Source organism: Bombina bombina, chromosome 4 (genome assembly GCF_027579735.1).
Source record: "Bombina bombina isolate aBomBom1 chromosome 4, aBomBom1.pri, whole genome shotgun sequence".
In the NCBI taxonomy this organism is placed as follows: domain Eukaryota; kingdom Metazoa; phylum Chordata; class Amphibia; order Anura; family Bombinatoridae; genus Bombina; species Bombina bombina.
In genome coordinates, this window is record NC_069502.1 from 792845446 (window position 1) to 792860642 (window position 15197).

At 40.0% G+C, this 15197-nt stretch overlaps 1 protein-coding gene across 1 annotated transcript in view; it reads right to left on the reverse strand.

The window, feature by feature from the left end:
• LOC128656988 (gastrula zinc finger protein XlCGF57.1-like) overlaps positions 1-15197 on the reverse strand; it is a 209567-nt gene that overhangs the window by 168956 nt on the left and 25414 nt on the right. The window contains exon 3 of the mRNA XM_053711197.1: positions 2480-2587. Within this exon, the coding sequence (XP_053567172.1) occupies positions 2480-2587 (108 nt within the window). The remainder of the gene's footprint in view (positions 1-2479; positions 2588-15197) is intronic.

The window sequence follows — 15197 nt, forward strand, 5'->3', positions numbered from 1 at the left end:
TTCCTAGGAATTATAGCAAAGTTTGGTTCATTCTCAGGCTATAAAGTTAATTCCACCAAGTCTGAACTGCTATGGGTTGTTAAAACTAAGCACAGTGCGAACAACATATTCAGAGAAGTTCAATACATAAACTATTTAGGAATCAAGATCAGTAGTAAGCCAAGGGAATGGTATGATTTAAATTTGAGAGGATTTTTTGACAATATTCAAACCGACCTTAATAAATGGAATTTATACTATTTGTCGATTTCTGCAAGGATTATGATAGTTAAAACCATTTTCTTCCCAAAATTGTTATATTTATTAGAAAATCTACCTATTTTCATCACAAGTAAGGACATTGAATGCTATAACAGAGCATGCACTACGTTTATATGGGGTAAAAGAAAGCCACGCATATCATTGCAGAAATTGACCAATCCAAAGTTATTAGGGGGATTAGCTTTACCAAACATTAAATATTACAACTATGTCGCATTGATTAAATTCGGTCTGGATTGGCTGACTAAAGCTGATTACGTAACATACTACGATTTAGAATCCGAGTTGATAATCCCATTTTGCTTGCAAGCAATATTGCAATGCCCCCACAACAAGCTTCCATATAATGTGAGACAAGTAGGCACCATTGCAAATATTGTTTTAGCCTGGCAGAAATACTGTATCCTACTTGGTCAAGAATACCGGGTGTCCCCCTCATTACCTATAGTAGGGTGTGTGGATTTTCCATCAGGGAACTATAATAGGTTATTTCAGGGGTGGCAAGAGAAAGGACTCAAAGAATTTGCGCAATGCAAGGAGGGCGGATCAGGTCAGATTCGCACCTTTGAGAGTCTAGCCGAGCAATTTAACCTAACAGCAAAGAGCTTCTATGCTTACCTACAAACGCGGCATTACATAGAGACATATACTAGGCTAGTCGGCGTAGACTGGGGGCAAGATCAGATAAGTCCATATTTGAAAGTATACCAAGCAGGGAAATGATCTATCTCAGTATGGTAAATATTAAAGGCCAAATACATATAAATCAAGCCAGGGATAAATTTATGAAATACTTCAACAGGATACAATACGAGGATATCACCAATAGCATTAAATGGGCGTATGAAGCCACAAAATGTGTAAGCTGGAGAGAGTCGCAGTGTAAAATAATCAACAATTACTATCTTACTCCAACAAGGTTAAGTAGATGGTCAACGTCTAACCAAGGTAACTGTTTTAAATGCAACCAAGTGGGTGCAGATTTAATTCACTGTCTATGGAGCTGTCCCAAGGTCAGACAATACTGGCTAAAAATACAGTATTGGATTAACAGACTCCTCAATTTCCAATTCGATTTTTTGCCGATCCATATCTTCTTTTTAAATCATTCAGAGTCACCAGGGGCAAGATGCCTTATAAATACAGCGATTTTGGCAGCTTGCAATTTATTATTTAAAAAATGGAAATTAAGAGAAGCTCCAAGCTTCAGTGAATTTACAGATGATATCAAATTCCAGATGATAGTGGAGAGACATGAGCTGAAAAATGGCTCTGAAAGACAACTTAGGAAATATTTTTGCAAGTGGAAGAATCTCATATGTCTCTGGCCTCTGGTGGCACAGCGACAATTTCTGGAACCATTTCAAAACTCAATCCCCTTTTTAGACCTTGTTGTTGCAGAAATACTACCCAATCAGTGGTTAGTCCAGCGGTAGTTAACAAGTACATGATGGGAGAGAGGGAGGAGCAGAGAAGGGGATGAGAGAATATCTTTCTTCCTTCGTTTTCTCTTACCCCCTCTTCCCCCCCCCTTTTTTTTCTCTCTCCCTTTCCTCTTCTCCTCTTTCTTTCTCTTTCCTCCGACCCCCAGATCTCTTGCCCCCCTCAAGAACATTTAGGAGCTGAGGATATATGACCCTCACGCCTTAATAAAGATTACAACTCAAGCAGTTTTAATGAGGGCACAGGAAGGTGGTATCAACACGGATTTTCTCTTAATGTGCAATCGCTGGTGTATATATGGTTCGCCATATACTCTGTCCTGGCAAGATTGAGCACAGGATACGGTGTTAGTTGGTACATGTAGTACATAGTATAGAGATGCCCAGTTAATAGACATCTCTGGGTATAGGGTTACTTGGTTATGACACATTGATCAAGATTATAAAGCGATTGTGTTTTTGTTTTTTTTTGTGTTTCGTTTTTCTTTCTGTTTTACTCCTTATTGCTTATTTGTGAAAGCACTCAAAGCATACCAAAATTTAGAAAATGATTCTGTCCTTTGCATGAAGGTGATTTCGCAATAATTGTTGTTAACACGCTTGTTTATGGATAAATAAGCGTCCTTATCTGTATAAAAGCGACATGTTTTTGGAATGTTAAAGCCCTATTATATTATTTTATGTATGTCTTGAAAACATCAATAAAAATATATTTAAAAAAAAAAAAAAAAACTGTGTGTACAGCCCCGGCAGACTCTCACGTAATTACTACTCACCGGCAGGGAGGGACCACTGTATTTCAGTCTGATGACTATTCATGTCATCTGTCTCATCCTCTTCCTTCACATTTAATAGCCCAGTGCCCGGGTTTTCCTCTAGACGCCCTGTAATTACAGCAGGAAGTTACCTGATAGTACAGCAGCTTGTACTTTTTTTTATATACAGTATATATACAATTAGGTGCACAACAATAATATCCTTAAGCATAACAATCTAATTAATAGTATCGTATTTGTTTTAGTTGCACTTTATTAATTACAGTTACTTATAGCAATATTGATTCACTGTTATAGTTGGAATGAAAGTGGCACACATTAATTTTAATAATATTAAAAAATAAAAGTTGAACACAAAAATAACTATCGCCTAGATTTAGAGTTCTGCGTTAGCCATCCAAACCAGCGTTAGGGGGTCCTAACGCTGGTTTTGGCCACTCGCTGGTATTTAGAGTCAGTCAGGAAAGGGTCTAACGCTCACTTTCCAGCCGCGACTTTTCCATACCGCAGATCCCCTTACGTCAATTGCGTATCCTATCTTTTCAATGGGTTCTTTCTATTGCTGGTATTTAGAGTCTTGGCTGAAGTGAGCGTTAGAACTCTAACGACAAGACTCCAGCCGCAGAAAAAAGTCAGGAGTTAAGAGTTTTCTGGGCCAACGCCGGTTCATAAAGCTCCTAACTACTGTGCTCTAAAGTACATTAACACCCATAAACTACCTATGTACCCCTAAACCGAGGTCCCCCCACATTGCCGCCACTCTAATAAAAATTAACCCCTAATCTGCCGACCGCACACCGCCGCAACCTACATTATCCCTATGTACCCCTAATCTGCTGCCCCTAGCATCGCCGACCCCTATATTATATTTATTAACCCCTAATCTGCCCCCCCCAACGTCGCCGCTACCTAACTACATTTATTAACCCCTAATCTGCCGACCGGATCTCGCCACTATAATAAATGTATTAACCCCTAAACCGCCTCACTCCCGCCTCAAAAACCCTATAATAAATAGTATTAACCCCTAATCTGCCCTCCCTAACATCGCCGACACCTAACTTCAAGTAATAACCCCTAATCTGCCGACCGGACCTCGCCGCTACTATAATAAATGTATTAACCCCTAAAGCTAAGTCTAACCCTAACCCTAACACCCCCCTAAATTAAATATAATTTTTATCTAACAAAATAAATTAACTCTTATTAAATAAATTAATCCTATTTAAAGCTAAATACTTACCTGTAAAATAAACCCTAATATAGCTTCAATATAACGAATAATTATATTGTATCTATTTTAGGATTTATATTTATTTTACAGGCAACTTTGTATTTATTTTAACTAGGTACAATAGCTATTAAATAGTTAATAACTATTTAATAGCTACCTAGTTAAAATAACTACAAAATTACCTGTAAAATAAATCCTAACCTAAGTTACAATTAAACCTAACACTACACTATCAAATTAATTAACTAAACTATCTGCAATTATCTACAATTAAATCAACTAAACTAAATTACAAAAAAAACAAACACTAAATTACAAAAAATAAAAAAAGATTACAAGAATTTTAAACTAATTACGCCTACTCTAAGCCCCCTAAAAAAATAACAAAGCCCCCCAAAATAAAAAAATGCCCTACCCTATTCTAAAATAAAAATTTAACTGCTCTTTTACCTTACCAGCCCTTAAAAGGGCCTTTTGCGGGGCATGCCCCAAAGAAATCAGCTCTTTTGCATTTAAATAAACATACAATACCCCCCCAACATTACAACCCACCACCCACATACCCCTAATCTAACCCAAACACCCCTTAAAAAAAACCTAACACTAAGCCCCTGAAGATCGCCCTACCTTATCTTCACCACGCCGGGTATACCTGATCCGTCCAGAAGAGGGTCCGAAGTCTTCATCCTATCCGGCAAGAAGAGGTCCAGAAGAGGGTCCGAAGTCTTCAGCCTATCCGGCAAGAAGAGGACATCCGGACCGGTAGACATGTTCATCCAGATGGCGTCTTCTATCTTCATCCATCCGGCGCGGAGCGGGACCATCTTGAAGCAGCCAACGCGGATCCATCCTCTTCTTCCGGCGACTCCCGACGAATGAAGGTTCCTTTAAGTGACGTCATCCAAGATGGCGTCCCTCGAATTCCGATTGGCTGATAGGATTCTATCAGCCAATCGGAATTAAGGTAGGAAAAATCTGATTGGCTGATTGAATCAGCCAATCAGATTCAAGTTCAATCGGATTGGCTGATCCAATCAGATTGAGCTCGCATTCTATTGGCTGTTCCAATGTTTTTTTTTACAGGCAAAAGAGCAGAATTCTTTGGGGCATGCCCCGCAAAAGGCCCTTTTAAGGGCTGGTAAGGTAAAAGAGCTGTTAAATTTTTATTTTAGAATAGGGTAGGGCATTTTTTTTTATTTTGGGGGGCTTTGTTATTTTTTTAGGGGGCTTAGAGTAGGTGTAATTAGTTTAAAATTCTTGTAATCTTTTTTTATTTTTTGTAATTTAGTGTTTGTTTTTTTTGTAATTTAGTTTAGTTGATTTAATTGTAGATAATTGTAGATAGTTTAGTTAATTAATTTATTGATAGTGTAGTGTTAGGTTTAATTGTAACTTAGGTTAGGATTTATTTTACAGGTAATTTTGTAGTTATTTTAACTAGGTAGCTATTAAATAGTTATTAACTATTTAATAACTATTGTACCTAGTTAAAATAAATACAAAGTTGCCTGTAAAATAAATATAAAACCTAAAATAGATACAATATAATTATTCGTTATATTGTAGCTATATTAGGGTTTATTTTACAGGTATTTAGCTTTAAATAGGATTAATTTATTTAATAAGAGTTAATTTATTTCGTTAGATAAAAATTATATTTAACTTTTAAGGTTGAGGCAGTGGCCAACTGGCCCACTCCACGAACCAAAACCCAAGTGATAGCGTTCCTGGGAACCGCCGGTTACTACCAAAGATTTGTCCCCAACTTCAATGCTCTAGCTAAACCCCTGACAGACCTGACCCGTAAACGACTGCCCAGACAGGTCCTGTGGTTGCCCGATTGTAAAGCTACATTCCAGAGCCTTAAGTCTGCCTTAGTCTCTGCTCCAGTACTGGCCACTCCTAACCACACCAATCGTTTTTCTGTCCACACAGATGCCTCCATGTTTGGGTTGGGAGCTGTGTTAAGCCAGGCAGATGAAGAGGGGCAGGACCACCCCGTAGCCTACATTAATAGAAAGCTGTTGCCTAGAGAGGTAAGCTATGCGGAGGTGGAGGAGTATTTGGCCCTGGTATGGGCCCTGAAAAAAACTACAGCCCTACCTCTATGGGAGGCCCTTCACTGTCCTCACCGACCACAACCCCCTCATATGGCTTAAAGACAATGGAAAATTATTGTGGTGGAGTTTAGCCCTGCAGCCCTTTAACTTTGACATTCAGTACAGGCCGGGAAAAAGCAATGGAAATGCTGATGGACTTTTCCGGCAGACTGAAGTGGCATAGCTCCTCAGACAGCCCCAGGCCGACCCGTGTGTGGATCTAGCCGGGTCTGCCGAGCTGAAAGGAGTGAATACCGGACTGCATGGGATAAGCCCCTACCCCCTCACCCCCCCCCCCCCTCTAATTTCTCAGTGGATTTGGGCTCCTGAGAGTAACCACGATCTCCCAGACCTGTTGTTTTGTAATGTTAACTTTGTCAGAGAAGAGCTGATCTCTGACCGGGAAAACACTTCTAAGCTGGCCAGGCACCTAGAACTGCCGCCCAGCCACACCGCAACAGATACCCGCCTAACCCCTCTCAGGCTAGCCGGGCTCCTGGAACTCCTGGTCGGCCCCTTCACACTGGACACCCGCTAACTTTATAGATATAAGGTAAGTAGAGCGCTGGAGACAGTGATTCCAAACACCTCACAATAAAAAAAGTCCTTCAAACTTAATTTTTGTATTATGAGAAAAAGGGGCGGGGCGTGAGGGCGCTAGTGAAAGCTTAAGAAATCTAAAGTGTTATTTTTTGACACAATGTGTATATGTTTAGATAGATAAGAGTTCCCTAAGTTTTAAGAAATGTTATTTGTAAAACAAAGATTTCTTTCAGAAGTGTTGATTCTTATTTAATTGAAAACTGTATTGCAGTTTAGTGCTATATAACGTTTAAAGTACAATATGATCATTTATCATAATTGTCAAATGTGAATAAAGTGCAATGTGCAATATTTCTTGTGCAACTAATAAATACTTTCATTCAGTTGTTCATATTCAATAATGTATAGAAGTAAAGCTATGCTAGAAAGTTCATGCGTGTTGAGTTGTAAATTCCATACGTGTTAAATTGTAGATTTCTCAAATCAGTTAGTGTTATAAAATTTCTAGATGCAAATTATGTGTAAATTTATAGTTCATGCAAATTTATGCAAGACAACCAATAAGAAGAGAAATGGATCTTAATATAAGTAATTTATTATAACAATATAGAATGAGGGTTGGAGATATAGAATAGGGGGACGTCTCCCCAATAAAAAAATATATAAAAAGGGCATAAAACCTTATGACAATAAAATATAAATCTCTGATAGTCAGTTATTTTACAACTATGTTATCGGTACAACAAAGGAGTCACTGCAGCAGAAAAATGTAAAATCTCTAGTAGCCTTTTTTTTTCCCGTCAGCAATATTTCCTGTTACGGCAACAAAGTCTTTGCAAAAATAGGTATAAACTGTTTGATTTAAGTCCCAAATATGGCGGATCAAAAGGGGAACAGATTTGTGTTAAGATACTTATCGTATGAGTTACCTTATCCCTTAGTGCATGGTTCAATCACTGCTTCTTTCCTCGATGCGACTGAAGGCTCAGACCCGCCGCGTGTTATCGGCGTCTGACGTCACTGTCTGGTCTTTGATCTTCTGGTCCGTTAAAAAGTAACAGTTTGGCACTTTAGTTTTTCAGAACCAAGGTATTCCAAAAAACTCCTGCACTTAGTGTTTTACACGCAGGAAAGGAATACTTTAAAAGCGATGATAAAGCACTGTATAGAGCGACCCTCAGTGGTATCTAGTGACTCCTGTGACCCTCAGTGGTATCCAGTGACTTTCAGAAAAGTTTTATACTTCAAGGAATTGGAAAACTGTTGTGACAGTATAACCCGGGTTATTTCTATTACCAACAACTACCACATCAAAATCATCGCTTTTAAAGTATTCCTTTCCTGCGTGTAAAACACTAAGTGCAGGAGTTTTTTGGAATACCTTGGTTCTGAAAAACTAAAGTGCCAAACTGTTACTTTTTAACGGACCAGAAGATCAAAGACCAGACAGTGACGTCAGACGCCGATAACACGCGGCGGGTCTGAGCCTTCAGTCGCATTGAGGAAAGAAGCAGTGATTGAACCATGCACTAAGGGATAAGGTAACTCATACGATAAGTATCTTAACACAAATCTGTTCCCCTTTTGATTCGCCATATTTGGGACTTAAATCAAACAGTTTATACCTATTTTTGCAAAGACTTTGTTGCCGTAACAGGAAATATTGCTGACAGGAAAAAAAACGGCTACTAGAGATTTTAAATTTTTCTGCTGCAGAGACTCCTTTGTTGTACCGATAACATAGTTGTGAAATAACTGATTATCAGAGATTTATATTTTATTGTCATAAGGTTTTATGCCCTTTTTATATATTTTTTTATTGGGGAGACGTCCCCCTATTCTATATCTCCAACCCTCATTCTATATTGTTATAATAAATTACTTATATTAAAGTGAATGTAAACTCTGCTTCATCACTCAAGTTCTGCGTGACATTGACCTTTAAATAACATGAGTTTCATTCATCATTTTACTTATCTATTCGCAGTTACCGTTATTTTCAATGTTTTTAGCTGTCCGCTGTCATTATAATCCTCCACCCGGCATTTGCTATTGCTCGTTGTCATTTTTAGCCACGATCAGCATAACCAATAACAGCGCTAACCACAGGGGGACCCAACCCCTTTGTATGTCGTCACGCGTCCGTATTGCGCTTGCGTTAGACTCCGCTTACAACATGCTTCTCAGAAGCTCGTTCACAATTCGCGCATGCGCATTTGCAAATTTCCCTGAGTTCATTTCTTATTGAAAGAATATACGGATTGCGCGATGGAGGATGAGATCCTTGCTGCGCTATCCAACGGCTATCCAACGATAGTATTCAGTGAATGTACTGATTCACTGAATACTATGTTGATTGACAGCGGAATCGTTGTTTGACGCATGCGCAGTGTGTAACTGAGACGGGAGCGCTCATTGCCACTACGTAAACAGCGGGTGGGACCGCTGTATACGTAATATTGCAGAGAATAAGGAAGTGGAGAGTGGGAGGAGCAGGTATAGTGAAAATACGATATTTAGAAATGGAGATAAAAATTAAATTAAACATTTTATTAACAAATGAAAGTGGCGGTATGATTAATATACTTATTCTCTAGATATTTATACTTTCAAAACAGTGAAAATTGACAATCACTTTAAGATCCATTTCTCTTCTTATTGGTTGTCTTGCATAAATTTGCATGAACTATAAATTTACACATAATTTGCATCTAGAAATTTTATAACTAACTGATTTGAGAAATCTACAATTTAACACGTATGGAATTTACAACTCAACACGCATGAACTTTCTAGCATAGCTTTACTTCTATACATTATTGAATATGAACAACTGAATGAAAGTATTTATTTGTTGCACAAGAAATATTGCACATTGCACTTTATTCACATTTGACAATTATGATAAATGATCATATTGTACTTTAAAAGTTATATAGCACAAACTGCAATACAGTTTTCAATTAAATAAGAATCAACACTTATGAAATAAATCTTTGTTTTACACATAACATTTCTTAAAACTTAGGGAACTCTTATCTATCTAAACATATACACATTGTGTCAAAAAATAACACTTTAGATTTCTTAAGCTTTCACTACCGTCCTCACGCCACGCCCCGCCCCTTTTTACCCGCTAACTTTATCCCTGGTCGCTCCAGCGGCCCTTTGCCTCAGAGCTCCGCTCTTTTGGGGATTGGTAGCCCTTAGGGAGGACAAGAGGTGGGGTGATTGCCGGAAGAGAGCTCCTTTGGGAACCAGGGTTATTGACACACCTACCCCTCTATCTTTACCGGGCTGTAACTCCAGTCCCCAGTAACTTATCACAACGCTTATTGGACTGTGGCATTTGGGGACCAAGAGCTTTCAAATGACACCCTGGAAGTGCCGTTGCTCCCCCGGGATCACCCCGAAACCTCCACACCTTTTTCCTGTCTGGAGGGGCGGGAAATTTGGGAGCAAGATAAGACCCTGTGTTTGTGTAAAAAAAAGAGTGTGTTTTCCAATAAAATCAGTTCTTGCTTCACCTGAATGCTAGTTTGTCTTGTTATTTGGTTGGGCTCCTGCTATAATCACTTCTCTGCTAGATAGCGGCAAGTTCCAGGCATAGGGAGGATCCAGCTGGCGGAGCTACCCAGTCGGGGTAGCCGGGATGCACCTACTCTGTCTATATCTGCTTGTTCCTGTATTTTAATGCTATTTGCATCAGTAAAACTTTTGTTTTTACATACGGACTGTCCGCTCCTCTTGCTTCATTTTGGAATTTGCACCAGTTAGGACAGCCCGTTGCCTTATTGAGTTGATTGACTTCGCTTCACCCTGCACTCAGACGAGCACTTTGGAGATACTGGTGATTCTCATCCAATCCTACCTGGAGCTGGGCTACACACCTTTCTTTTGCCGGTTCCCATTGGGTGTTTGCTAACTGACCCGCTATTTGCCTACGTCACCTTCCTCCCCTTCTTCGGAACCAGTCGGATGAAAGCGCGGCTTGATTGAAGTGGTGAGTTATCCAGCTAAGCGGCTACGCTGTGTAAGCGTTGGGAGCGGTTACATGTCTGGAGAGTTGTCCCTGAGGCCGGCGGATCCACCTGAAGCAGCCGCGCTGGGTGAAGATTTGGGGGCCAGCCTGGACTGGTTATTAGGTGAGAAAACATTTGCTTTGATAATTACTGGTCAGTGCAAGCTTGATACCAAGAGGGACAGACTGTTATTATTATTATTATTGATAGTGTGCCCAACAGTGGCTCGTTATACGGTGAAGCTAAGAATTGTCAAGTTTTGTATTGGATGTTTGGACCTACACAGATATTGCATTGATAGGTCACAAAGATACGCCCCACTCCTTTTTCACTAGCCGGGATCCGTCACACGGAACTTTGGATACAAGAGGAGTACTCCATATATGGGACTTTGAGCAGTGCACTTTATTGTTCTACAGTATATTGGATAGTTTTGTTTTTTTCCTTTTGGATATGGATTTTAAACCACTGGTGGTATTTTTTTTTATAGATTTTACTTTGTAACAAATGTATTAAATGTTATCTAATATAAAAAAAAAAATTATGAGGTTCTTCATACTTTGAGACAATTTTTAGCTGTTTTAGCGCACCTTTTTGTCTTTCTATTTAGGTTTGTTTCCAGAGAACATCCCATTTTTAGGTTCCTTAAATCGTTCCCCACTCCGTAACTTGACATTTGCAGGTGGTACACCTGTGTTCGTTATTACTATAACAGATTTAGCTACCATTTCATACACAAAACAGACATTTTCAGTTTGATTTTCCTTTCTATTATGAGCAGATATTGTATGTACATTATCAGATACAGCTGTGACATTGTAGCATCAGGTAAGTGCGATTAAAGTGATATAATCAGGGTCACTACTCCAGCGTCTGCTGCTCGTCAGAGCTGTTCTATTATTTTATCCTCTTGCAGGTGCCAGTAGGGAAAGTTCTGCATCTTTACACTGGGTGCCACCATCTTGGAGTGTAGGTATTCTTGTACTCTGTGAAAGAAACGCTGCACATTAACAGATCAGTGACTTGCCATCTGTTTGACAACTGTATATTGTGAACTTGGGGTTACTATGCATTATATGCAGCAGGAGATTTACATTTTTGCCATGGCTACATTGCTCTATATTATTCATGTAGACTCTTTTTTTTTATAGATTATGGAACCTATAAACTGTGTATAAAAACAGCAAAAATGTAAACCTCACACACTGTATTGTGTGTGATAACCTGAAGTGAGTGATACAGTTGTGAAAAAGCCCCAACATCAATAAGCTATGAATGATCACCACTTCTGTCACAGGGTACAAGAATACCTGAGGTGCAAGAAGGCGGTGCCCAGTTTGTAGATGAAGAACCTTACCCACTGGCACCTGTAAAAGTGTTAAAAGGACAGCTCTGTCGATAGCTGGAGGGACACGAGACAAAACAATAGCATTGCGAGAAGTAATTGCTCTGTTGTAGTTGTAACCAGCAGTTTTTGTCAATATAACGCTAAGTGGTTAGGATAACTAGAAATGAATCTCTAATGAGCTACGGCTATAACACAATAAAACCATAGTGGAGTATTAAAGGGACAGTATACACCAAAACTTTTCTTATTTAAAAAGATAGATAATCCCTTTATTACCCATTCCCCGTTTTTGCATAACCAACACAGTTATATTAATATACTTTTTACCTCTGTGATTACCTTGTATCTAAGCCTCTGCAGACAGCCTCCTTATCTAAGTGCTTTTGACAGACATGCAGTGTAGTCAATCAGTGAAGACCCCTAAATAACTTCACGGGAGTGAGCACAATGAAATCTATATGACACACATGAACTAACACTGTCTAACTGTTAAAAACTTTCAAAATGGAGAGGGGCGGAGCCTGGCTGTGCAGGAGAATGGCCGCAGCAGAGTAGAGCTCCTGAGCCAACAGCTAGTTTAAACTATTTCAAGACCCACAAATGGGTTAAGTTATACTTAAAAATACCTCTCATGAACCAGGGGGGACTTATACTAATCACCTGTCCTACTGATGAGCCTGCTTTCAAAGACAAGTGACTTTCCGTTTTACGGCACATGTGGGCCATAGGCCTGAGGAACAATCGGCACTAACAGGCAACAGTTGAGCGCTGACTCAAACAGCCACAATCGCTCTGGTGCAAGCTCGGCACCTTAAACGAGCAGAATCAACAGGTTGACAGCGACTGGCCAGAACTTACGTGTCAGTGAAGAGTAAATCTGGGGCCTACCGGAATCCATGCCCTAACGTGAGCAAAGTGCAACGAGTGAGCCGAATCTACAAGTATATATCTGGGAGTAGTGGCGGTCGGACAGAACGTGAGTCCCGGTGAAAGGCAAACCGGAGGCTTACGATAAGCTACGCTGCCTTGGATGAGAGTGGGCCTGCATAGAACCCCACGTGGCGGCACAGCGGAGCTATCAGCAGAGAATATTGCTTACCGCAGCTGCTCAGACTTAGCCGATTCTCCCCCCTAGATCACGGAAAGCAGTGGGACATAAGCGGGCCGCAGCAGAAGGTAACAGAATAAGCTGCATACACGAGGGGGCATTCAGGCCACGTGAGTAACCAGGTATATAATCTATATCAGACACGGGAGTGTGGTGGATGCTGACATAACACTTATATCAGATTAAGCATTTAACTGCCCTTAACTTATAATTCATTACCACCTTCAAATCAGTTACACGTGAGGGCCTATAAGCTGGACTTATACTCAAGCAGCAAGACAAAGAGGGTGTGAGAGGGTCACAGAATCAACAAGGCCCACTATTAGCTAACGCATAAGGAAGAGTGCATCACAGAGACTCTCAATAGGTGTTATAACGCTTCCTTTTTTCTTTTTCTATCATGGCAAATAAGAAGTCTGGCCTGGGTGATAAGGGCTCTAAGACTAGAAATATGAATCACTATCTCAAAGGTCCGGACCCCCAGGTTTCAGATGATACCCCATCTATACATGACCCCTCCACATCAGAGCCTGGCCGCATTACCCCTGACAGCACTTCATTGGCACAATATGTCACAAAAGATGATATTAAACTCCTCTCTTCCAAGCAGGACATCAAAGAGGTGGTCAGCGAAATTAAAAATTTATTTGGAGAATTACGTAGAGATGTCACAGAATTGAATTAAAAGGTTACCTCTATTGAACATGCCCAAGATACGATGCAAGGCCAATTAAAAGAAACTATTCCTCAAGTACAACACAATACCAATATGATCCAAAACTTAATGGACAGAATTGAAGACCTAGACAACCGTGGAAGACGGAACAACTTGCGTATCAGGGGAATCCCGGAAAGTGTACACCCTAACGCATTACAGGGATATTTGCAAGATTTATTTAGAGTGATCAAAGGTACTCCCATGGCGCCAGAAGTTTGCATCCCAGAGATGTGATCCTCAGGCTCTTAAATTTCAAGGATAAAGAGGAGATCCTCCTCCATAGTAGGAATAAACATCCAATCCAACATGTGGGAATCACCCTTCAACTGTTTTCGGATCTATGTCCAGCGACCCTTCAAAAACGCAGGGAATTGAGATTCCTTACTGTTTCGCTACAGCGTAATAACATTCAATACAGATGGGGCTTCCCAACTTGCTTGTTGGCCTCCAACAATGGCAACACAGCCATATACAGAACTGTAGAGGACTAGGAGACTTTTTGTACTACCTTGGGTATAGCTATCCCAGATCCAGAAAATCTACAGCAGCCTGAGAGATCTCAGGAAGACACACAGCAGAAAACATAAATATATGGCCCTAAATATTTGTGTTAACCTTTTTTATTCCACAGGGAAACCAATAGAGACAGATGTGTTCCTGTTGTCAAGCTAAAGAAACAGCTCAGGTATCTGGTTAATAGATGGTTACCCCTATGGTCCTGTATGATAATGATTAACTAATATGTCATTGCTATATCCACCCAGCTTTAAATACCTTGTAAGTGTTGCGTCCTCTGGGAATGATATCTTTCACAACAATGATTTTTCCTATCAGAGGCAGGGTTTGCCTATTGTTGCTGACGGGCAGTGGGAACTCCCTGCGGTTCTCCCTATCCTCCTAGTAACCCCCCTACACTACTTACTTGCCCCTTATCCTCCACCCCCCCTGGTTCATAATAATAATAAAAAAAAAAAAAGGAGGTATTTGGTTAATTTATCTCAATATTTCAAAAAATTTCTAAAAATTAGCCCATTACTTATTCTTAAAGCAAAACTAGCTTAAGGCACATTCCCTCTAGAGTTTATTTTGTTGTATTGTTTGTATTGCAAGAGACTGTTGAATTACATTTGAGATTCGATTAGCCTATATACAGAAACTAGCTGACATAGGTTGTACCTGCATATTTGTATATTTACTCTACTCACAAAATCTGTTTTCAGGTTTACTCCCCACCTCATCCTTCTTGATCTCCCTTCTACCATCCCTTTCTTCCCCCTCTGCTCTCCCTTCCCCCCTTTTTTTTTTTTTTTCTCCCCAGATGGCGCCTCAGGGTTTAGAACCGAGAATCCACCCGATCAACCTTCTCACGATAAACGTAAAAGGACTAAATAGTCCTGGGAAGCGCTCCATAGTATCGCGCGAACTACACAGATTACGAGGAGACCTGCTTTTCCTCCAGGAGACTCACTTTGACAAACATAAAGAACCTAAGTGGCATAATCACAGGTACCCCACTGCTCTTTTTGCCTCAGGGCCAAGTAAAAATAACGGGGTGGGAATTCTTTTGCATCATAGAATCCCTTTCCAAACACAAACAGTAGATCGAGACAGGGAGGGCAGATACATCATAGTAGTGGGTCTACTAT